General features: G+C 40.1%; 1 protein-coding gene and 1 long non-coding RNA gene across 3 annotated transcripts in view; one reads left to right on the top strand and one right to left on the bottom strand.

Moving 5' to 3' along the window:
- The window catches only part of LOC122865018, a 60,854-nt gene extending 56,421 nt beyond the window's left edge, over positions 1–4,433 (bottom strand). The window contains exon 1 of one of the 2 annotated variants that reach the window (XR_006375368.1): positions 4,100–4,433. This is a non-coding gene — a long non-coding RNA (uncharacterized LOC122865018). The remainder of the gene's footprint in view (positions 1–4,099) is intronic. The other variant, XR_006375369.1, reaches the window with a different exon arrangement.
- A 10,122-nt stretch (positions 4,434–14,555) lies between these two features.
- Positions 14,556–22,509, top strand: si:dkeyp-92c9.2 (uncharacterized protein LOC571482 homolog). Its single transcript, XM_044172909.1, has 2 exons — positions 14,556–15,105; positions 15,863–22,509. Exon 2 carries the CDS (start codon positions 16,067–16,069, stop codon positions 17,054–17,056), a length of 990 nt encoding a protein of 329 aa, XP_044028844.1. The 5' UTR covers positions 14,556–15,105; positions 15,863–16,066; the 3' UTR covers positions 17,057–22,509.
- The last annotated feature ends 1,297 nt before the right edge of the window (positions 22,510–23,806 follow it).

Below are 23,806 nucleotides of genomic sequence, written 5' to 3'. Positions count from 1 at the left end.
ATGACAAGACATGCCTTTCCTCTGAGGTAGAAAGCTCTGATCTTGTCAGGTAAGTATCCATATTGGCACCTTTACTGCTTGAGAGGGGGTCGAGGTCAGTTCGGTCCAGAGATCTGAGCAGACTATGCAGGTGTGTGTTGGTGAATAAAGGGGGACATTCACCCCTCTGCTGTTCTCACTACAATTACATCATTCATTTCATCATCAATTAATTTAAACAACTGTCATTTATCAAGCAAAAATGCCAAACATTTGCAGGTTGCAGGATCTCAAATGTGAAGATCGTCTGCGTTTCTCGATTTTGCATCACTGTTAACTGAATATCTTTGGGATTTTATAGATAAACAATGACTCGATTAATTGTAAAAATAATCAGATAAATCATGAAAATAATCATTAATTGCATGAAAAGTAAATATTCAATCCAAGGCACCTTTTTATAGCTAGCTGGTTTTACCTTATATCCTTGTGAACTGATCGATTTGGACTGATCGGACTAAACAATTGATGAGAAGATGTTACTTTGGGCTCTGGGACATTTCTTAGAATATACTAATGCCACAACTAATGATTATTTCCACGACTGATTGCTTGGTCTATAAAGCATCAGTGAAAAATGTGCATCCCAGTTTCCTAGAGGCCAAGGTGACGTCTTCAAATATATTATTTTGTCTGACCAACAGTCCAAAACCCAAAGATTTTTGGTTTTAAAAAATATGAAAAAGAGAAAAAGCAGCAAATCCTCACATTTGAGAAGCTGGAAACAGTTTAATTAAATTAATTAAAACAAGCTTAATTAGTCTTTTAAACCACTCAATGCACACATCACTTGCTCCAGGAAACCTTTAACAAAGCTGAGCTCTTAATCCCGACTCTCCTCTCCAGCTTGTGGCAACTATTCACACTTTTCCTGCAGACAGATTATGCATCCGGTAGCCTGACACTCTTAACTAGCGCTGCGTTTTTGATCCTGCGTTAGCCACACCAGCCCCCAATTGTTCCTGCCTCCCCGTCAGCCCTGCCCGTGTTCTGGATGTTTCCGTTGTGACAGCCCTTCTCCCTGACGCGTGGATGGAGCTGTCGTCCCATAGGTCAGAGGGCAGAAGGGTCATGGGTTAACACCACAAGCTGCTCTCCAACAACAAACAAGTTGTCCCAAAATCCCCAAAACGAGGTTGAAAGGCTTCACTTTCTGGTCCTATAAATCCCATCACACTCTAAATACACAGCTAATGTCTCAGTTTCTACACTGAAGTCGCCACCATGAGTGTCTCTTTTGAAGCTGCTTGGTGTTGTGGCTGTGTATATATGGCATCTTTCAGGAGATAAATCTTTTCTCCATGTTGCCATCAGCTCTATCTATTCATCTATTCAATCTGTACACCGTTAAAAAAACAAGCAATGGAGTGAAACACGCCGGGCTAATGGGGAGTGAGGGTTAGCGGGCTGATCCGCTGTCGGATCAAATGTTTGCTCGGTGCTGAAAGCTACGTTCTGCCTGTGGGATCAGGGTGTCTGTCTGTTTGCCTAAAGGTGTAGTGAACACCCCCCCCCCACCTCGATGATGTGTTCTTCAATGGAGAGGTTAACAGGTTTGACCCCACACCCCCCAAGGCATGATGGTCAAAGACAGACAGGTTGGCCAACACACAAACATACAAGTAGCCAGGAGGGAGGACATGTAGAAACCTTAGCCATGATACAATTAAACTATTTACTGGTAGATGTAGGAGAAAAGCAAGTCGACGACCTCCTCAGTTTTTTCACAAGTCACAGATCACCCGAAAAACAACAAACGATGATTTTCATAATTTATTATTTTGTCAATTAATCTTGGTAAATCTATAAAATGCCACAAAATAGTGAAAAGTGTCCATCAGTTTCCCAAGGAGACAAATTCACATTGTCTATTTTACCTGACCAACAGTCCAAAACCCCAAACTATTCAATTTACAATGACTTGAAATAGAAAAAAGCTGCAAATTCTCACATTTGAGAAGTTAGAATCAACTAATTTGGGCCATTTTGGCTAGACAGTTGACTTAAAGGATTCATTCGACATTTTGGGAAATAAGTCTATATGCTTTCCTGCTGAGAATTAGATGAGAAGATCAATACCACTCTCATATCTGTGCAGCAAACACTACAGCATCTACCAGCCCCTCTAAAGCTCAGTAATTTACATGTAATTATCTTATTTCTTTCATCTGTACAAAAATCTAAATGTAAAAAAAACAAAAAACACTTTTCTTAATCAATTAACCAACTAATTGTTTGAGCTCTAGTAAGGACCACCGCGTGTGAAATTATAAAATAGTTCACACTACAGATAGAGAGATGATAATGCAGATGAACATATGATTCAAATCACTGTTTCTCAATACGTTTTCCAATAAGGATAAATTCTTGTTAATCATTATGAGAATAAATTATTTATCATGTTGCTGGGAGTCCTCCTGACTTCCCTCAAAGGCCCCAGAGGGTCCCTGGACCATAGTTTGGTTCCACTGCATTAGCATACCAGACATACTGGTCAATCATTTTCCAGGATTTGTGGGAATGTATACACTGTATGTGGCCTCTACTCTGGTTCATGTCTTATCCCAACTGTAATATATGAACAACCAGCTCGTCAGTGTTGATAAAAGCAGTGCAGCTGGTAATAATAGGCCTACACTTAATTTGGGACAGTCAATTTACTGAGTTTCACTACTGTTGCCAAGCACAGTGCTTCTAAAGAAATCATTTAGCACATTGCCAATACACCTTAGGTCCAAAACTAAACTGGCACACAATACAACATAATCACATGTATCTAGTGCCCTCTGCTGGGAAGTGCTGTGAGAAACATCAGGTGCAACTTATAATGTGAGCATTGCAGCAAAATCCTGCACAACATCTCAGCTTTATAAAGCCTTTCTGAATATGAGCTACCACCATCTACTGAATTTTCCAGATATAAAGCCAATTTTATATTCAGTTAACTGTTCAATAATATAATCTGTAAATCTTATTTCCAGACATGAAAGTCCTTTCTCTGGTGGAGAAAAATGCCTACTTTGTTTATTATACTAAAAATGGTCAAATTTAAATATAATGAGTCTAAGAATACTCCTATATATCAACCTATATAATATCCACCAAGTGTTAGTTTTCAATTGTAAAATGTAAACTACCAAAAGGTTGTTGAAAGCCGCAAATTCCAGGAAAAATACGAGGACATTACCTCAGTGCTACTAACCATTACTTTCATAATTTATTATTATGCCGATTATCATGATTAATCAAGTGATTGTTTGGTTGGTAAAACATCAGAAAACAGTGAGAAATGCACATCACAATTTCCTAGAGCCCAAGGTGACATGTTTAAATGTCTTGTTTTGTACGACCAACAGTCCAAAAACAAAAGATGTCCAAGATAAGAGATGGAAAAGCAGCAAATTCTCACATTTGAGAAGCTGGAACCATCAAATGTTTACATTTTCGACTAATCGATTGATAAACTACTCGTTGCAGCTCTACCCCAGTGCCTTTAATGGTAGTTACGGCCATGTCTCACATATATTATTATTATTACCAACATCAAAACATCATATTCTTGTTACAATATATAAATGCAGTTTTTGGTTATAAAGTTCCAGCCTACTTGTGCCAATACAGGTAAATAAGCAAAATGGCTGCAGAGCACAGTTAAAGTCACTGATATTAATTAAAAGGTTTAGGTGGTGCAAGAGTTGCATTCCCCACCATCCCAACAATACCCATATTACACAATGCAATGAATGAATGAATTAAATGTAGTGTTGTGAAAAGCCTAATCAAACAAAATAGTCTGCTGTAAAGGTACATTTTACATAAGCACATCTGAAAGGTTAAAAAACAAAGGAGTACACTTCTCTTTGACAAATAAAAACACACTTGCCACCATCAATTGTGCTCAGCGGTAACTTTCAAATTGCCTTTAAGGAGTCATAACTGACATAATGTGAAAGATAAACCCCATTTAGTGAAGGAGACGGCACCAAAATAGTGTCTGGGCAGTGTAAACATATTAAGCTAGCAACAGTTAGCTAGCAATTTAGTTAACAAGTTATGTTACCTGTTTGGCACACTCTCCCTCCTGCTAGGAACAGGTGGCCACTAACGATGGATGACTCAGCTATTAAATCTCACATCGGCACTTCTTCAAACTCTTCAATCATTTTTGTTTCGGGTTGCTTTGAGGTTGTTGTTTTCAGTCCGTCATGTTGGTTTGTTTCTTTATTTGTCAGTTAGCGCGTTATTTTAATAAGAACGTCACGGGCCACGCCCACTCCCAAACAACAGGCGGGCCGCCATTGTTAATTTTTATTTTCTAATAAAACCTTTTTTTTTTCTTTCGTCCTCCAAGTCTCATCCAAATGTCACCAAATATTTTTATATAAGAAACAGGAAAAAAGTCACAAGCATGCCATGTTCTTATAATTGGTCACCATTTTGTTTAGGCGTGACCTGAACCGCCATCACTCTTGACATCATCGGCCAGTTTCAACCAATTTAGCTGCAGAGTGTGATGTGGCCTTTAGGTGGCGCTACAGCAACAGAGTACATGTACTGTGCTCAAAAACCTTCCTGACAGGATTGAGGTATTCTCCAACGATCCTGGCAGCCATCATCATGCATCTTTTACTTAAGTAAAAGTAGTAATACCATAGTACAAAGACTCTGTTACAAGTCATGCATTCAGAATGTTACTTCAGTAAAAGTACAAAAGTATTAGCATCAAAATATACTTAAAGTACCAAAAGTAAAAGTACTCATTATGCAGAATGACTAATTTCACAGTAATATTATATAATTGTATAATAATTAGTGATGCATTAATGTGTAAGTATCACTTTAATGTTGCAGCTGGTAAAGGTGGAGCTAATTTTAATTACTTTGTATACTGCTGGGTAGCTTAGTAACTCGTAACTTAAGTTTTAAAATAAATGTAGTGGAGTAAAAAGTACAATATTAATAAATAATAAATTAATGAAATTTGTTTAAAATGTATTCATGAGTGATTCCCTTTTTTGTCACTGAGTCGGTATCAACATTAGCTGAATGTGACTCATGTACTGTACTTGCATTTTGAGGTTCTTGTATTTCCATTTTGTGCTACTTGGCTACACTTCAGAGGCAAATATTGTACTTTTTACTCCTGTGACTACATTCATTTGACTTCTATAGCTACAAGTTACTTTGAATTTCAAGATTTTACATACAAATCTTATAATAAGCCTATAAAATATGATACATTGACTTAAATGGTCCACTAGAGAGCAGTATTACCATGTGTATGCAGAACAACATTAGGCCATATAAAAAAGGCCCTTCATTCATTCAAACAGAAACAGCCAGCCTTGCATCTAGTACTAAATCATTCACAGATGTGCGCTTGAAAACGGATAAAACTGTGACAGTGGTGCAGATCATGGCTGGCACATGAAACACATATCATTTCCATATGACTGTTTTCATGAGAAATGCAAGTATTCAGTGTTTCAACCAGAATTGTGGCCACATCAAGGATCTGTACCATCATGAGACATTGAAACTCTTAACCAGCGGTGGAGGAAGCACTCAGATCCTTTGCTTAAGTAAAAATAGCACTACCACATTGTGAAAATACTCCATTACAAGTAAAAGTCCTTTTAAAATGTTACTTTAACACAATTATTGAAGTATTATTAGCAAAATGCAGTATAAAAAGTCAAAGTATTCAATGCAGAAAATTGGCCCCTGTGCGTGTTATATTATTATATATTATATTATTATTGCTGGTACATTAATGTGTATGTGGCATTTTAATTATGTAGTATATTGTATAACGTTAAAGTACTATTTACATGTTAATGCATCAATAATAATGGTCCAGTAATATAATAATATAACACTGACAGGACCCATTCTGACAAACGAATACTTTTGATACTTTGAGCACATTTGGCTGATAATACTTTCGTACTTTTACTGAAGTGAAATTTTGAATTCAGGACTTTCACTTGTAATCGAGTATTTCTATAGTGTGGTATCACTACTTTTACTCAAGTAAATGATTTGAATACTTCTTCCACCACTGAGTACAAGTACCTCAAATGACTACCTAAGTGCAGTACTTGAGTAAATGTACTTACGGAGAGAGTTAGATGTTAAAAGAAAGACAGTTAAAACACAAACAGTCAGCCTGTTTAAATGTGTCATTAGGGACTTGCATCAGGTCAGCAGTGGACAATAAAACAGGTCATTATTTGATATTTAATTAAAGCCTGAAACTGGCTTGAAAAATCATGTAATGCCACTGCGGCGTGTGTTGTCTTTCCCCTCTGTGTTGTCTGCTGGTCCATGCAGGTCTTTAAGAGGGAGATTAGAGAGTCGGGGTGAGTCAGACTGAAAGATGTGTCATCAGGTGAACCTGTCTGACTCCAGCAGCAACAACAGCTGAGCTCATTGTCCCTCTCTGCCCGTCTGTGCCCTCGTTCTGCAGCCCCCGTTGTTGTCTCTTCCCACTCTTGCTCTCCTTTTCCTCACCATCTCTCTCCTCCCCGCATCTCACTCTATTCCCTTTCTGTCTGTGTCCTCTTTTTACGCCTTTCACCCACTCCTTTTTCTGTGAAGTCTCTGCCCTGGTTTTCTCTCATTTCTGATGTCTCCATCCCGTTTCTTGTTCTCATTTTGATGCTTTTTTCTTTTCTTTTTTTTATGCTGTTCATCATTTTTGTTTTGATGTGGCTGCCTTTGTTTCTTTCCTTTAAAGAGCTGTGAATGGGATCCTTTCCAACCTGAAGTGCCCCTGTTGTTGCTGCGCATAAACTGACTGAACCCAAATCGACTGAAAGTCCAAATGAAAAGATGCCAGTTGAGGCTGCGGCACTTGGGCGAGCTATCAGATTATAAAGTATTCAGTTTAAGACAAACAAGACAAGCTGCATTACAACAGCTACTGTACATTCAGAAATGTGTCTAAAGAAAATAGAAGCAGTAACCCATAATTAAATGAAACAACAGAGGAAACAGTAGCCCCTGCTGCTGCCACAGAAAACTAATTTTAGGTTTCATTTCAGTGCATTCATGCTGCTCTGTTTTAAAGAAATAAAATAAGATCAGTGGGTGTGTGACGGAAAGGCAAGACGGATCCACTGTGCATTTGGATCTGGATGAAAGCGTCTGTGATGAGAGCAAAAAAAATAGAAAATACTGCTGCTGGGCCTCATTTGTAACAGAAGCCCTGGTTCAAAAACAATTTGTTTTATCGACTGCACCAGTCTTCTTCTCCTGCAGCAAAATGTGGGACATGGCAGTACAAATCGCAATTACATAATGCAACTAGGTCAAACAATAGCAAATGATACTAAGAAAAGATTTCTGACCCAAAATTAGGATTTTACAAGAGGTAGAAACCAGGAAAACTGTACGGAAAAACTAGTGCAACTGTATTTTTGAAAGCTAACACAGACATTTAAGATTCTTGGACACTTATGAATAGCTTTACAGTTGACTCGGTGTAACAAATGCTTGGACACAGTTTCATGCCATTCATCCACATTTAATCTCTCAGGATTTAAAAGAAATTAATGTCAAAATGGGGATTACGATGACACCAACAGCCATCACAGGTCTGTGCTTGTGTTTCCTGCCTCATGTCTGTTGCTGTAAAGTGGTGATGTGTGTGTGTGTGTGTGTGTGTGTGTGTGTGTGCTTGCAGGAGGGGGTCATCAGTGGACAACAACAGCTCTTTTCATAGCAGTCAGTGTATCCGGGTCAGCTGTGCAGGAGATGCTGAGAGTCCTGCAGCTGTTGGAGGGAGCGAGAGGGAAGAACAGCAGAGAAAAAGAGGACGGAGAAGGAATAGTAGTGTGTGTGTGTGTGTGTGTGTGTGTGTGTGTGTGTGTGTTGAATGAGGAGATCTCCCCTATACAACTCGACCGGCCAATCAGCCAGCTCACACTGACGTAAAAACCTAAACAGAGGAGAAAACCAAGATGGCTTTATGCCAGCAGAGGGCTGCCTCCTGCTTGTTTTGTCTGCATCTCCTTGACTCGGGCTAAAACTAGTCATTCTGTGTTTTATTTGGGTTTAAATGAGAGAGATGGTTTAAACATGTGACTGCATGTCTTTTGAATCATCCACACATACAACACCAGACGTGTAAATCATTTGCATCTCACAAACGTTAGACTCTCTGTCAGTTCAGATACAGGTGAGCTCAACTGTGCAATACGTACCATCATACTGCAACACAATCTTCCTCTTTCACAAACTTAAAATGTATGTTTAGAGCAGCAGTATTATTTTGTGGAGCCAAACTACTTGTAATTTTGTATACTATGCTATGCTTGTTAATAGCAATTGATTTTATTGTTGCCACATCTATAAATATATATATATTTATATATAAATATGTATATGTATATATATATGCTGTATTTTTGTCATTTAAGAAAAATGACGTTCACCTCAAGAAGTTTCACCGATGAATTCAGCAAGAAATGGTATTATGTAATTGATTAAATCATTCCCTCACATCCCTGAACTAACTAGCCTATTTTTAGTGTTAATACTTTCATCAATTGGAGAACAGTGTGACAAGCACACAACGTCAAACCATTTTGTCACACTATTATTATTATTATTATTATTATTTGACTCCCTTATTCTATATTTGTTAGATGTTTCTTTTATTTTCTTAGGTTGTCTTTCTTAAAGGAATAGTTCAACATTTTGTGAAACAAACGTATTCACTTTCTTGCCGAGAGTTAGATGAGAAGATACCACTCTCGTGTCTGTCCAGTTGGCTTAGCTTAGCATAAAGCTGAGCTAACCAGCTCTGTCCAAAGGTAACAAAATCTGCCTACCAGCACCTCTAAAGCTCACTAATTAACATGTTATAGCTTGTTTGTTTAATGCATACAAAACTTACAGCATCTTCGGGGAGAGCCAAGCTAGCTGTTTCCCCCTGTTTCCAGTCTTTATGCTAAGCTAAGCTAACTGACTTCTACAAAATGAAAAGAGAGTGGTATCGATCATCTCATATCTCGGCAAGATCAAGCAAATAAGTGTATTTCCAAGAATGTTGAACAATTTCTTGCATTTATCTACTTTTTACTGGGTTGAATGTGGCTGTTCAGTGAGTGACGGGGTGAGTGGGTAATGTCTTTGTAATACCTCTGTGATTGCTGTATCATTAAATATACTGTACAAGTTTATAATATAGTTGCTTGCATGAACAAAGAGATGCTGTGAATGCACAGTAGGGGAGTTTTGTCTTTCTGAGAGCTCAAATTAAGGCTTCTCTCCTCTGGAGGATGACTCAGTAATAAATGCAGTGGACAGCTGTGAGACTGACAGCTTGTTTGAGATGCTGCCAAACAAGCTTTTAGACATATTCTGCAAGGTTATAAAGTGATTCATGATCAATCAGATGAGTGGTTTTAACCCTGAAGCCCCTGATACAGAAACTCTGAGAGGTCCTTTGTTATGATTGTCTTATCCACTGTTGTGTTCAGAGTTTTGTTTTGGAAAAGATTACATTTTATACTACTTTATACTTCTACTCCACTACATCTCACAGGGAAATATTGTACTTTTTACTCCACTACATGTGTCTGACAGCTTCAGTCACTTTTCAGATGACAGTTTTTCATACCCTTCCTGTTCAGTGGAAACCATGTATCTCCAAATGTGGTGCTCGTGAATGTTTGTGATAAACTGAAGGATTAAGTTCCTTTCTGGTTTGAGAAAATTCTCCTCCTTCTTAAGATAAATAAACTATTTAAACCCTCCCTGGATGAGCTGGAAAATGCATCGCCACAGAGCTGAAAACAGGCTGTTTTTCTGAGCTCATGAAAACTTTTTAGAGACACGTGGTTCTCACAGGACAGCAACGCTACAAACATGATGATCTTATAGACCATAATGCATTGCTGCAGATTAAACTACCCAGCAGTATATAAAGCAATTCAAATCAGCTCAACCTTAAACATCTACATCAGTAAAATGCAACATACACATGAATGCAGCAGTAATATCAATCCAGAAACATCAGATATGATAATAAAACACTGACAGGGAACATTTTACTGCAGAATGAGTACTTTTACTTTTGATACTTTAAGTATGTTTTGCTGATAATACACACTTTTACTTAAGTAAGGTTTTGAATGCAGGACTTTTACTTTCACAGTGAGTACTTTTACTTCAGTAAAGGATCTGAATACTTCTTCCACTGCTGCTGATGACTGTAATCTTCTGCTGTTTGTCTCTTTTTCTCTTCTCTTCTCTTGTTGATGGGGCACCTATGTAAAGATTTCTGTTGAAAGGGTGGAGGCAGGTGTCTGGACCTTATCAGTGCTGCATAGAGAGATCAAGAACCACACCTTGTCTGAACAATGGGCTGATGTCTTTGAGTGTGTCTTCCCCTCTTCTGACTGTCTCAGGGTTTTTTTTCTGTCCTTCACAACTCCTGAGCTGGTGGGATTTAACACCAGTGGGAAGAAAACTCTGTATTAGAGTCACACTTACACTATATAACAGGCCTGAAGGCGTCAGCGTGGTCTGAGTTGTTTGGTTTGGTACACATAGATGCTAGTGTGGGAGGGCTTTCCTTTTGCACGTACAGAGAGAGACAGTTCCTCGTGTATTTGCACAAAGTTACAGGCTAGTCGGGCTGTTTCCACCTTTAGATGAATGATACAACGGTCTCTATGGCTAATTTCACTGCACTTGTTTACTTCTGGGCCTAAGCAGAGCGCAAAGAAAAGACTACTCTGATTAACAGGAGGGAACAGATCAGACGTCAAGGGTCAGTTGACCCGGAGTCAATATTGATTGGACTTCTTTCAACCCGCATAGACTGGAATTTCATTATTTTGAACTGACTAACAATCGGGGTGCTGTTAAGGAGAAGGGGCTGCATTGAACAAGTTCTGCGTTCAAGACAATATGTTGGTGTTTCATTTATGACTTTTTATTCGTGTCTTTCTTTTGCTGAGTTTGTGATGTGGTGTTGTTTAATGTAAATATATGCATGTGGTTGAGCAGTGACAACAAAGGGGAGTTTTTGAAATAAAAAGAAAATCTCTCCACTTCCTCTATCTTCTGTTTATGCCTGCTTCTCTTCTTCTGCACACAACCACCCTCCTTATCTCATCTGCCCATTATCATTCGTTTGTGTTGTTTATTCTCTGGTTTCCCACAAGTTCCTGTCTTTGGGGAATTCTTGAGAAGCGCTCTAACCCCTCTCTTTTTGATGTCAAAGAGTCTTTTAATAATCAAACAACGATTTGGTATCACTTTCTTTGTAAACGGTTTATAAATTGTAACTACTTGTTTAATGATTGGTTAATAAATATTGTACTTACTTTATAGATCAGTTATACACTATTAATAGGGTTGTGAAAATCTCTCTGGCAGGTGTTTAACCTTTCTGTTTGAATAATTCAATAATTCAGTTATAAATGTTAGTAATGTATTAATAAATGCCCACTGGTCTCTCAACTAGCTGTCAAGTCTGCAGATTTTTACAAGTTTGTAATAAATGGATTTTGGTCCAAGTAACGGTCGAACCACTCAAAGGGATTTTCACCAGACAACACAAAAGTTGTTCTTATTAAAGGCTTATAACCAGTGGTGGAATGTAACTAAGTACATTTACTCAAGTACTGTACTTAAGTATAAATCTGAGGTATCTTTTCTTTTCATGCTACTTTATACTTCTACTATTTGACAGCTTTAGTTATTTTACAAATTAAGATTTTTACAAAACATGATGTTTTGTTGTAAATTAAACTGCCCAACAGTATATACAAGTACAGCTGAAACGATTAGTCTATTAATCAATTAGTTGATTGACAGAAAATTAACTGGCAACTATTTTCGTTTTTCATGCAAAAACATTTCACAAATGTGAGGATTTGCTGCTTTTCCTTTTACTTATTTTAATTTATTTTTAATAGTTTTGATGTTTGCACTATTGGTTGAACAAAGCAATCAATTAATTAACTAATGAGTCATGTCCAAAATAGTTCAAATGAGCTCCACCTCAACCAGCTACAACAGTACATTCCTGCTTTTATATTAATGCATGAGTAATAATAATCTAATTGTCTCATATATAACAGTATAACAGTCACAGGGGACATTTTTAAGTACTTTTACTTTTCATACTTTAAGTACATTTTCCTGATAATACTTACATACTTTTACTTAAGTAACATTTTCAATGCAGGACCTTTACTTGTAACAGTTACAACTTATGAAGTTATAAAACACTTATCAGCAAGACAATACACAGGCTTAATGACAAATTCGGCACAAGGCCAGAACCCTCAAGAAACTGTGCACATATGTGTATTTATGATATATATCGTCTACATGAGTTCTTGAGTTCAGCCCAGAAACACAGATCCAAAGCTGTGATGAAGGTATGAAGTGACAGTTTCATTGATACTTTATTGGCCATACTTACAAACGATGTATCTGATCCTCTTATGCTCGACAGCTCAGGCAGCTCCACGACCTACAACACAGGAAGGACTCATGAAGACAGTTGCATAATAAGAGCTGACCTGCCACCGCGTGAGGGAGGCTTACACACTACCGTAAACCCTCGCAGGTGTGAGTTACGCACCGTCATGTCATCATGATCTGATTATTCAATTGTTTCATAAAGCTTTATTAGTCTCCGAGGGGGTATTCAGTTGATGGACATACAGTGAGTCAGCATGGGGTCAGAGAGGAGATCAGGAAGAGTTACAGAAATGAAAACATGCTGTTAACTTTTGCAGACAATAGCACAACAACAGTAAATATAACAAAGATTTCAGGGAGGTATATGAGCAGCTCAGAGTCTCACAGAGTTTAAGAGAGGACATTTAATGTAACATTTGTGCATTAATGTTCCTATAAATCAATATAAACCATTTTACCTCCCTGTGCTTGGCACGTATATTTCCAGGCTTCTGAGGGACTATTTTATAACTTCTTTCAAGTCATTACGCCTTTATTGGCACAAATGCATTCGGCACCATTTGCAGTTTATGTAGCTGAGAGCATTTATTAGACAACCTCATTCTTTAGCAGGTGAAGTGCTACTTTGTGCAGAGCTGGCAAAAACAGTTTTACCTGCCACTGCACTTCTACTGCTACTACTACCTGTACTACTACTGTTACAGCGGTGGAAAGTACTTGTACTTTTTTCTACTTTACCTGAGTATTTCCATTTTCTGCGACTTTATACCACAATTCAGAGGGAAATATTGTACTTTTTACTGCACTACATTTATATGATAACTTTAGTTACTTTTCAGATTCAGATTAATAATACAAAATATAATCAACAAATAAATTATGATTTATTATTACAGGTTAAGATAAGACTTTATTGATCCCTTGGTGAAATTCACAAGTTACCCAGCAGTAGCCTATATATAGTAAAAAAAATAAAAAATAAAAATAGCCCCACTTTTATCAGCTGCAACATTAAAGAAATGTCCACATTAATGCATCAATAATTACAACTACATAATAATTTTACAATATACCTATTCTGAAATGAGCCACTTATGAGTATAATGAGTACAGTATATTTTGAGGCTAATACTTTTGTACTTTTACTTAAGTAAAAGATCTGAGTACTTCTTGCACCACAGTACTATTACTACTATTACCAGTAACACTGTTTTCTATTTATTACAATTTTTATTTGTTTTCTTTTATTTTGAGGTTCAAAGTTCATTCGTGAACTCGGGAAACAGCAGTTGAGAAAACAATATGTCCACAGGGTCCATTCAGTAGCTGTTCTGGAGCTTTCGATCGTATCACACGATCTTCATCAGCAGATGAGAAGAAGTCTCATAAGAAGTCCTTAAAGTGCTCAGAAAAAAATGGAAATTTTAACGTCCACAGTTCCATGACAACTGGGCTGATGAAGATCATGTGATGTGATTGAAAGCTCTGGAAGAGCTAGTAAATTAACCTTGTGTGCGGTGAGGTTTTTTTTTCTCAACATCTCTTATTTTCTTTTAAGTCTCATTTAATTTAATTTAGTTAGTTTAATATGAATTAGTTAATCAATTACTGTATTAATAAAAATGAATATTATTTTTTACTTGTTGAATTTAATTAATTAGCCTAATTAGTTTAATACATTTGTTTTTATTAATACATTTTTATTATATATATTTTATTTTCATTAATTTAATTAAAAAAAATAACTAAATTCTATGTTATGCTAATTACTACTAACAACAACAACAATAATTATTATTATTATTATACTGATGTTCCTATTGCTACTATGTTAATGAGGTGTAAAAATAATAATTAACTGTTAATGAAGATGATGACGATAAATGTTAAGTATGTGTAATCTGTTGGTTAGAGTTTACTATACTGTTTGTTTATGTGTGTGTGTGTGTGTGTGTGTGTGTGCGTGCTTTCGTGTGTGCGTGTGTGTGTGTGTGTGTGTGTGTGTGTGTCAGGCGGCAGCTGAGCCCCGTTAGGAGGAGTCTGTGTCGCGAGGAGGCGGTGTGAGGAGCGCTCACTGGCTGCTCCGCCTTTTAATGTGTGAGAAGCCCGTTCAGAGGTCGGACTGCCGGGACCGACCACCGGACTCAGTGCGGACTCACAGCTGCACCGGAGACCAGGAACAGAACCGGGAGAAGTCAGAGGAGACTTTACGCTCGGATCCGAGACATGGAATGCATTGAAAGAACTCAGATACTGTGAAAGTTTGCATTTCGGATATGGAGACACGAATGAAAAGACAATTAATCACAATTAAGTCAACCACCACTCTCGCCTGGGTCTGAGGTGCAGCGGAGGATGACACCTGCACCCCGCCTGGCGAGGACCGACGCGTTGTTCCGGACTTGGCATCTTTGAAGAGTAGGTTATGTCAAAGCTTCTGCGAGAGTGACTTTCTGCCTTTAATTCTGCAGACGGATCATCCATCCTGCTCGCTGCCATCCCGAGTTATCGGCTGTGGCTGCAGAAACAGCGCATTTGTTGCGCTCCTTTACATCTTTGCACCATCGCGGACTGCGGCGGAGACTCATCTCGTACCCGGACATCTCGTACACACAGGTGGGCATCAGAGCAGCTCTGGAGAGGGACAGTGACGGAGAGTCAAGATTCATGTCTTTTTGTGATGCCACAGTTGTTATCTTTTTAAACTAAAATAAGCATGTTTGAAACGGAAAATATACTGTCTATTTTTAACAACTTATTACAGAAGGGCATCCTGGCTGCTGCATTTAGTCATTAAGAGAAAGATAAGAGTCCTTTTAATAGTTTTAAATCCAGGAAAATCACAGGTTTCTGAGAACAGGAGCTCATAGATTAAATAAGGCAGTTGATTAACCCTTTAAATTCCAGTTTCCCCCTTATATTTCCCCTTAAAGGTCTGAACAAATTGTCTTAGTCCACGCGGTCTGACTGTATCACACATATATTCTGTATAAGCTTGTTCCACCTCTTTATTGCAGCTGTTTGATGTTTACACAGAGTGAAATACTCAAACACAAGACTGCATGTTTTTCAAGGCTGCAGATACAGATATTTTTGCATCAATTTTCAGCCTGATGTTTGGTATCTTTGGAAACTTTGGGATCTTCTCCAGAATTTAATATAAAGTTAAGTGGGTTTTTAATCATGTTTGGCTGCACAGCATGAGTTTGTAATGGCTCTGGAGGCAGTGGGGTAGAAGAGGTTAATGTCAACAAGGTGCACTTTACAGTATGTGGCCCATATGTATTTAAAATGGCGTTAGATGTTATTGTCTACGTTTACTTTTCAGCCCATTTGTTTAAATTCAATCTTCTTCTGTGTTTCAATGTTGCAGGTAATGTGTCTGCAGCCACAGTCATTTAAACTGTGTCTACCGTTCAGCTCACCTTGACATGTCTGCACCGCTCGTCTCACGCTGTTTCCCTGTTGAGAGTTCACATCTGCTGGATATTAAGAAATAAAAGAGAGCTTTGCCTCAAACGCATCCCCTCTCTCCAACAGCAGTAAGGCAGTATAATCTGTGGAGCACTGACTCACCATGGGCACTGTACTATCACTGTCTCCCGGCTCTCGGAAATCAGGCTACTATGACAACCGGCCGGGCTCGCTCAGCCACTACCCGAGCCTCAGCAGCCGCTCTCTCAACAGCCAGAAAGACCGCGGGCTGAAGAGGGGCCAGTCCATCTTCCTCCCAGCGCTCACGTGGAAGCGACTGGTGGCCTCTACGAAGAAGAAGGGCAACTCCAAGAAAGGCTCCGGAGGTCCAGTGGCCCTCGGGGACCCTCTCAACAACAACAACATCAGCATCTACCAAAAGGACCCTGTGTTGCACCTCAACCGCGAGAATGTGAAGAAGTCGCTGTCGTGTGCCAACCTGTCCACCTACGATGGCCCAGCAGGACTGGGTCTGGGGCTTGGCTACGGCCTGGGGATGGGCCAGGGGCACGGATGTGGCTACAGCAAGTCCCAACAACTTTCCTCTGTGAAGAAAATTCCCCAAGGGACAGTGACCTCGTCCCCAAAGCGTGTCATCGTCCAAGCCTCCACCAGCGAGCTCCTGCGCTGCCTGGGGGAGTTCCTTTGCTGCCGATGTTACCGCCTGAAGCATCTGTCTCCAGCCGACCCGGTGCTCTGGTTGCGGGCCGTGGACCGCTCGCTGCTGCTGCAGGGCTGGCAGGACCAGGCCTTCGTCACGCCGGCCAACGTGGTCTTCGTCTACATGCTATGCCGAGACGTCGTGGATGGCGACCTGGTGGCGTCGGAGCATGAGCTGCAGGCCATCCTGCTCACCTGCCTCTACCTGTCCTACTCCTACATGGGCAACGAGATCTCGTACCCGCTCAAGCCCTTCCTGGTTGAGGCGGGTAAGGAGGCCTTCTGGGACCGTTGCCTCACCATCATCGATGCCACCAGCTCCAAGATGCTGCGCATCAACGCAGACCCGCACTTTTTCACACAAGTATTTGCTGAACTCAAGAGTGAAGGCGGCTGTGGCCCTCAGGACTATAGTCGGGTTCTGGATCGGTGAGAGTTTGAGCACCGATCCTTGCTGACCGCATGCCTTTTTGTACACTCATGCACACTTATACTTGTACGCAGACACACACATTTGTCTCATACAGATTCCTCTCTCCTTTTTTCTTCTTCTGCTGCCCTGCAGGAGCAATGAAAGCCTATCTTAACAGAGTTATGTAGACTTAGTCATTCCATCTGTGTTTGTTGCCATTGTCCCTTCCATCCACAGATAGAAATAAGGAATCAAAACATTTCCTCCCCAAGATTTTCTCTGATAATTGGCTAACAGAGGCTCACAGTTGTGTTTTTTTCCTGGAATATCCACCTGAGTTTACTTGAATTGAGGAACCATTTGGTCCACCTGTCCCATCTGTCCCCATGTGTCTGGTCCCAGTCGTCCCAGCTGCCCCTCTGGATCTGCACACCCAGCATCCTCAACCTCATATCTGAATGTGATCAATCAGTGTGCACGGGACAACAAGATGCCATCATCACTCACAAAAATACCATCAAGGACTTTTCACTAGTTATATTCTAAACAGCCGAGGCGATTCACAGAAGAATAAAACGTGATATAGACAATATAATCCACCTAGGCCACGTTATATTTTCCTGGACAATACAAGGAGACATCTTGACATCCGCTGCTGGCTAAGCCCCATGTGGCAGCAGTGAAAAGTGACTGATGGGAACAGCTGAGAGGTCCATGTAAGGTCTCGCTGGTCCTGCTGTGTGCTGTGTAATCACTAAAGCAAAACGAACAGGCAGTGTTTTGTGGAGCCTTTTGAGGGTCGTCTGGCCTGAGGGTAACGGGTTGCTATTTTTTATCTTTACCCACTCAAGTCAAGCCAGTGGACTCCTCTGTGTTTCTGTTTTATGTCATCTCAGGAGAGTTTCCTGGTGGAAGCAGAACATGGATTTCAGACTTAAATGTTTTGTGTGAGTGCATGCATGGCCGTGTGTGTGTGTGTGTATGCATTGTGCAGTGGACGGCAGCTAGGGTCATCAGCTGTTTACACCATCCTTTGTTCCCTGCGTCTTGTTGACAGGGCACCCACAGCCGTGGTATTAATGAGATTAGCAGATTACTGCGGCCCCTCCCCTCTCTCAACCTCTGCCCCCTTCTTGTCCACTCGGCAGCCCTGCAGAGCTTCGGTGGCTAATCCAGGCCAGGCTGGACCGGGCTGGACTGTAAACGCACACATAAAATACATACATACACATAAAACGCTGTGTGTCACACGTGTGCAGCTCAGGGTCCAAGTTAGAGGCAGTAAAACTCTCTGAGAGCTATCCAGGCAGGAATGGCAGATGAATGCTGTTGTGGTTGAAGGGGTTTGTTGTTGTTGCTTCTGAATTTGCCCCACTTTCTTGTCAGTCACCGGCGCATCCTCATCTGCCATCAAGAAGCTTGTTTTCTCTCTCGTCCCTCCCTCAACTCCTGTCTCTTGCTAAATTATTCCCTTCGATGAACCATTGTCATTTGTGCTTCAGTGGCTTTATCTCTATTTCCCATGCGTTTTATGGTGGTTACAGATGAGCCCGAGGTTCATCGTTATTGGCCTGAAAAATATATAGATATTTTTGAAAGCAGATCAGATTAAATATATTTTGAGCTGGATTTTATGTCCCTAGCCATCCAAAAGTTGTTTGGATTCCTGCTGCAAGAGGTCACCGAAGTTTACAGTTCATCTTTCAATGCTGAAAGCTCAGAAAAAAAGCTTCCGGTAGTAGAAAGTAGATGGGGGGAAAACCACAACTTAGCTGCTAATGATGCGTCAGAGTGGCTTAAAAAGGAAATAAACAGTTAAACTACAAAGGGTTTGTGCTGCAAATGGTATATTTAAATCACCTGATTTTTTCCCTGTTTCTTTGATCAAAACAGATAAATTTACTGATTTTTGGGTATAAAAACAAAAACAATACGCCCTACCTGTGTTATAGAACAGTGGTTGCCAACCTTTTTGGCTTGTGACCCCTTAAAATGAAACCCCTCACCGTTGGTTGCATATGTTTACCAGTTGTTACTATTTTAACCAAAGAGCGATTTCTTCCTCCTCCGGTTGGGAACCACTGGTTTACAGTAGTATGCTGTTGGTTCAGGAAGCTGCTTCAAACCTAAAAACATGGACGCTTGACTTCCACCAAGATGCGTTGCCCACAATAGCATGTGGCAAAGCCTTAATCTTATTGTGTTCGGCGTCTGGAGGTTTTAGTGCTCCACTTCCCTCCTTCATGTGGCAGTAGCTCTTGCACACTTTGTCGTGACACTACAGCATATACTCACCCACAAGGTCATATGATAAACGAGCATGTCTATAAGATCCAACCTTTACGCACATGTGCAAACAAACACACTCTGGTTCACATCCCCTCCTTGGGTAATCCTGTCCTAATCCTCCCACCCAATCAAACAGAGAGAGGGAGCGAGGGATGAAAACATGGAGAAATAAGTAAACGGTTCAGAATCCGATGAGATTTGGTGTCACACTTCCCATACACTGTTGGCCCTCGGCTCAGCCTTCAAATCCTGCTCTAACAAACTAGAGGCCTCAGAGACCCAAAGCTCAGCCTTGCTGTCTATTCCAGCTCACCGGGGCTTATTGGAGTCAAGCCTGCCTCCCTGCCCGCCTGAGGGATCTCGCATGAGCTCACACCAGTCAACCACAGAGGAGTGACGGCAGTGATTCGCGCTCAGAGAGTAGAGCGCCGAGACACCACCGTCTCTTTTTCTGGAGCTTTGACTGGCAGCCATTTTGGGCTCATTGTTGCAGTCAGTGCAGCTCTCTCTCTCTGGCCTGGCCCCGGCTTTGACAAGGACACTTGTGTCTTGACTCAACCCCCCTGTCTCCTCTTCCCCCCTCCAACACCGTTTCCACACACTCAGCTGTTGTTCCCTGCCTGTTTCATTAGATTTGACACCCCACACCCGCCAGCCATTGTCAGGACGAGGAAGGGCAGAATGGGGCCGTTTGTTGGCATCGGGTTGGTTGTGTTTGTGCGTGAATGTGGGTCAAAGTTAAGGGCAACATCTGCTTCCACCATCCGTCTCCTGTAGACCTGGACATTAATTCAATCAGAAGATACAGTACAACATGTTCAAGTGCCGCTGATATTAACTCTTGCCCTGACATCAGTGACAAATGAGGAACAATCTGCTGCAGGTTTCCTTTAGCGGCATGTTGTGACTCTTCCTTTAATGAAAAAACAACTGACATTCGGTTCATTCTTCATGCTCATTAATGGCACAGAAACAGAGGAACCATGTTCATTTAAGCCTTATTGAGCTTTAATGCAACTTGTCAAATGTGACGGTAATATGGTCTTGACTAAAAAGGCAACTGTCCCCTCTTTCAGTACCTCCGTCCAATCAGTCGCCAAGCTGGATCACGTAGCTGCTCCTCCAATCGTTTCACATAGTGGAGCGGCCTCCAAGCCAATTAACTCGCATCTCAACTGGAGCTCTAATTCTGTTCATCCAATCAAACCCCTCGGCATGAGTCCCGAGCTCTATACCTGACTGACGGCAAACAGACACATGATGCCTGTGACATCTCTGTGGATAATTTATTCTCTTGTTACGTAGAAACTGATTGACTCCAGGTATTTAAACAAGATTAAACAAGACATTTAGTGCAAACTGGACCTTTCTCTGTGGATGGGACCTTCATCTGCTTTACATAATATTTCAGATGGGCTTTGGACCGGCTCTGTTTTGGAGACTTTTGGGTTTGTGTGAACAATGTGATAAAAGATTTAACGTATAAGTCTGGTGTTATGTCTATATTTTTCCTATTGTCAACAAAGAACCATGCATTAGACTGTATTTTAGTACTTTCAGGCTTCCCTACCCTGTCTGTGTTTTCAGGCGCAAGCCTATTTGTTCTTAATAAAGACATAAATCTTTTAAAATATATCATGAATGTACTTTCCTAAAAAAGCTGGGCACTGTTGTTTTTAGGAAATGTTACTGAAACAGGAGTAAAAAAATGCATTTGTCTGGGACTATTTTCAGCTGAGGATGAATACACGTTCATCGTAGTGAAGGAACATGTCACCCAGTGCAACAGTGCGGCTCATTGATGTTGTTTTGGGAGCTTTATGGCACAGAGGAATAAGATATATCAGGCTTTGGACACACTGACAATACTTTATAGTGATCAATTCATTGTTGGTTATGTTCTTTTGTTGACAATAAGACAAATATAGCACATCACCAGACTTTACCTTTAAGTCACCACAGCTCTATGAGTTGTGTTAAGTTATTTCAGTATGCTGCTGCTGCTGCTGCTGCAGGTTGGTGTGAGATTTCAATGGCACACCTTAGACTGACGATGTAAATATGTGAGTGTGTAACAAAAAGAGCTGTTAAGAATGAAAAAAATGAACAAAAAGAAATTGTCTTGCTGTGTAGTAGCATGCATGCCAGCCAGGTAGTTTAGAAATATTTTGTCATTTCTTCTTCTTTCTTTTTTTTTTTTTACCTCTGCTTTTGTTTGATTTTTATATGTGATGTTTTAAATGAAAGATTGTTTCTTTGGTAACTTAAAATTGGATCTCATTGGAGCGTTCCTTCATAGGAAACATGTCAACAGTGATAAAGTCTCTTATAACTGCAGATGTAACTATCATCATTATGGTGGTCTGTTCATGTTTAGAAACAATAGAGACTAAAATAAAATAAAATAAAATAATCGACTCTCACTTTTGGTCCTGAAATAGCAACGCATGTGAATTCATATGAGCTATGACAGAATAATAACTTAACATCCTTTATTTTAAACTCAGCTGTCTCATACCAGACTTCATTTGTCAATTTGCTAAATTAGATGTGGGCATGACGTGTCATCTTACTGCATAAAGAATCTCACTGCCCTCTCAGATTCACACAGACATATAGAGCTGATCAAGTTAGTGGCTATCAATAGCTTTTCTCATCAATGCACCAGCTGGTGACACAAAGGCGGCCATTGTACATGTAGCATTTGTCGCAGGCAGCTCCGGCTCAGATTGCATCCTCCCTGATTGTAGCTTTGCCTCCGAAGCTTCAGCTTTTTTTCCACAAAAGCTTTCAACTTTCACAACTTCACATCCATCATCACAACACCTCGTCTGTGTTGTGTCCGCACTGGACAGATGTTAATACAGAGATAAATATATAACTGTCAAGTGTCCATCTCTTCATCCTCCTCCGCCCGGGTCCCCCTGAGTTTCCATAGTTACCTTCCTCAGCCATCGTTGTAACTGTCACACCAAAATGAAGCAGCACATCACCTCGAGTGACTTTTGTAAAGCCACTAAAATGTGTGTTTGTGTGTGTAACTAAAAGAAAAATACTGTTGATGGGGAAAACTTGAAGAAAAACTAATGTGACTGTTTCATTTTTCATGTTTTTTTGTTTGTTTGTTTTCCGTTTTCATGATGATGATGTTGATTATTTAATAAAGTACTGAGCTGAAATCCAAATCCGGTGTCTCTGTCTTTTCATACACATGCAGCTTTTCACACTTTTAACATCTGCGGGGCTCACACACTTAACTAAAACTGCCTTTGTTCTCCCCACAGTACACGTGATATACTTTACGCCTGCAATCCAGCTAACTTAAGACTGGCAGTAAATTCATGTGGGACATAAAATAGCTTAATGCACAGCCACACAATAGCCCGGCGCTGCAGATGGTCTTTTGGCTTCCCGTCAGAGGGGGTCTGCGTTCCATCTGAGCATGTCTGCAGTCAATCACCACCCTCTCTGCTGTGAATACAGGAAATGCAGGTGGAAATACTGTGATGCTGCCTCTGCTCAGCAACCTCTCAATATGATATGAAACTTTGTGCAACCTAGAAACACGAAAGTCGTTGCTGCAGAGTTCAGAGGGCTTTGTTCTGTGAGTTTAAAATGAAAAATGAAGAGAGGAGGTTTTTTGTGCAGATTTAGTCAAGCGGTGGCTAGCAGAGCGTCTGCCTCAGGCTGCCTTCCCCTGTCACTGTGTGTTATCACTGACTTGCACTGTTCACATTCATGCACATAAACAGCTGTGGATTTAAACTGTGCTCTTGTTTTTCTCGCAGTCTCACATTTATTTCTCACTTGTTTTTTCAAATGAAAATCATGACTCAGTTCTCAAATCCAGAGTTCATTTTTATAGTTTATGCAATTCCAGTGGTGCAAAGTAAGTAAGTACATTTACTCATTTACTGTATTTAAGTACAATTCTGAGGTACTTGCACTTTACTTGAGTATTTCCATTCTGTGCTACTTTATACTTCTACTCCACCACATTTTGCAAGTTATTACTAGTCATTATTTACTAGTTACTTTGCAGATTCAGATTATTAATACAAAATATAAATCAACTAATAATTTTGATGTGTTATTATGGATTAAGCTACCCAGCAGTATATAAAGTAGAAGCTGCAACGGTAGAACAAATGAAGTGTCGTGCTACTCCGTATAAAATTATGTGGTGGTTACATTTATGTATTCTGTACATGAATAGTCTGATATAAAGGGTCACGGGTCTGTAAAATACCACAATCAACCTAGAATAAAAGTTTTCCCATTTTTAACAGATAAATTTAGCTTTTATCATATAACAGATAAACTCAAAAATGACTTTTCCGTCAAAGCAGCTTACTTGGCGAGGCGCAATGCGTCCGTCTGGTCTCTCTGTCTGATGGTATTGGAAAATGATTATTTAAATGCCATTTATAATCTGTTCACAATGCCGAGTGAGAGGGCAGCGGGGTGAAAACCATATGGCGA

The sequence above is a fragment of the Siniperca chuatsi genome, linkage group LG17, assembly GCF_020085105.1.
Source record: "Siniperca chuatsi isolate FFG_IHB_CAS linkage group LG17, ASM2008510v1, whole genome shotgun sequence".
In the NCBI taxonomy this organism is placed as follows: Eukaryota; Metazoa; Chordata; class Actinopteri; order Centrarchiformes; family Sinipercidae; genus Siniperca; species Siniperca chuatsi.
This window is presented reverse-complemented; position numbering and strand designations above follow the sequence as displayed.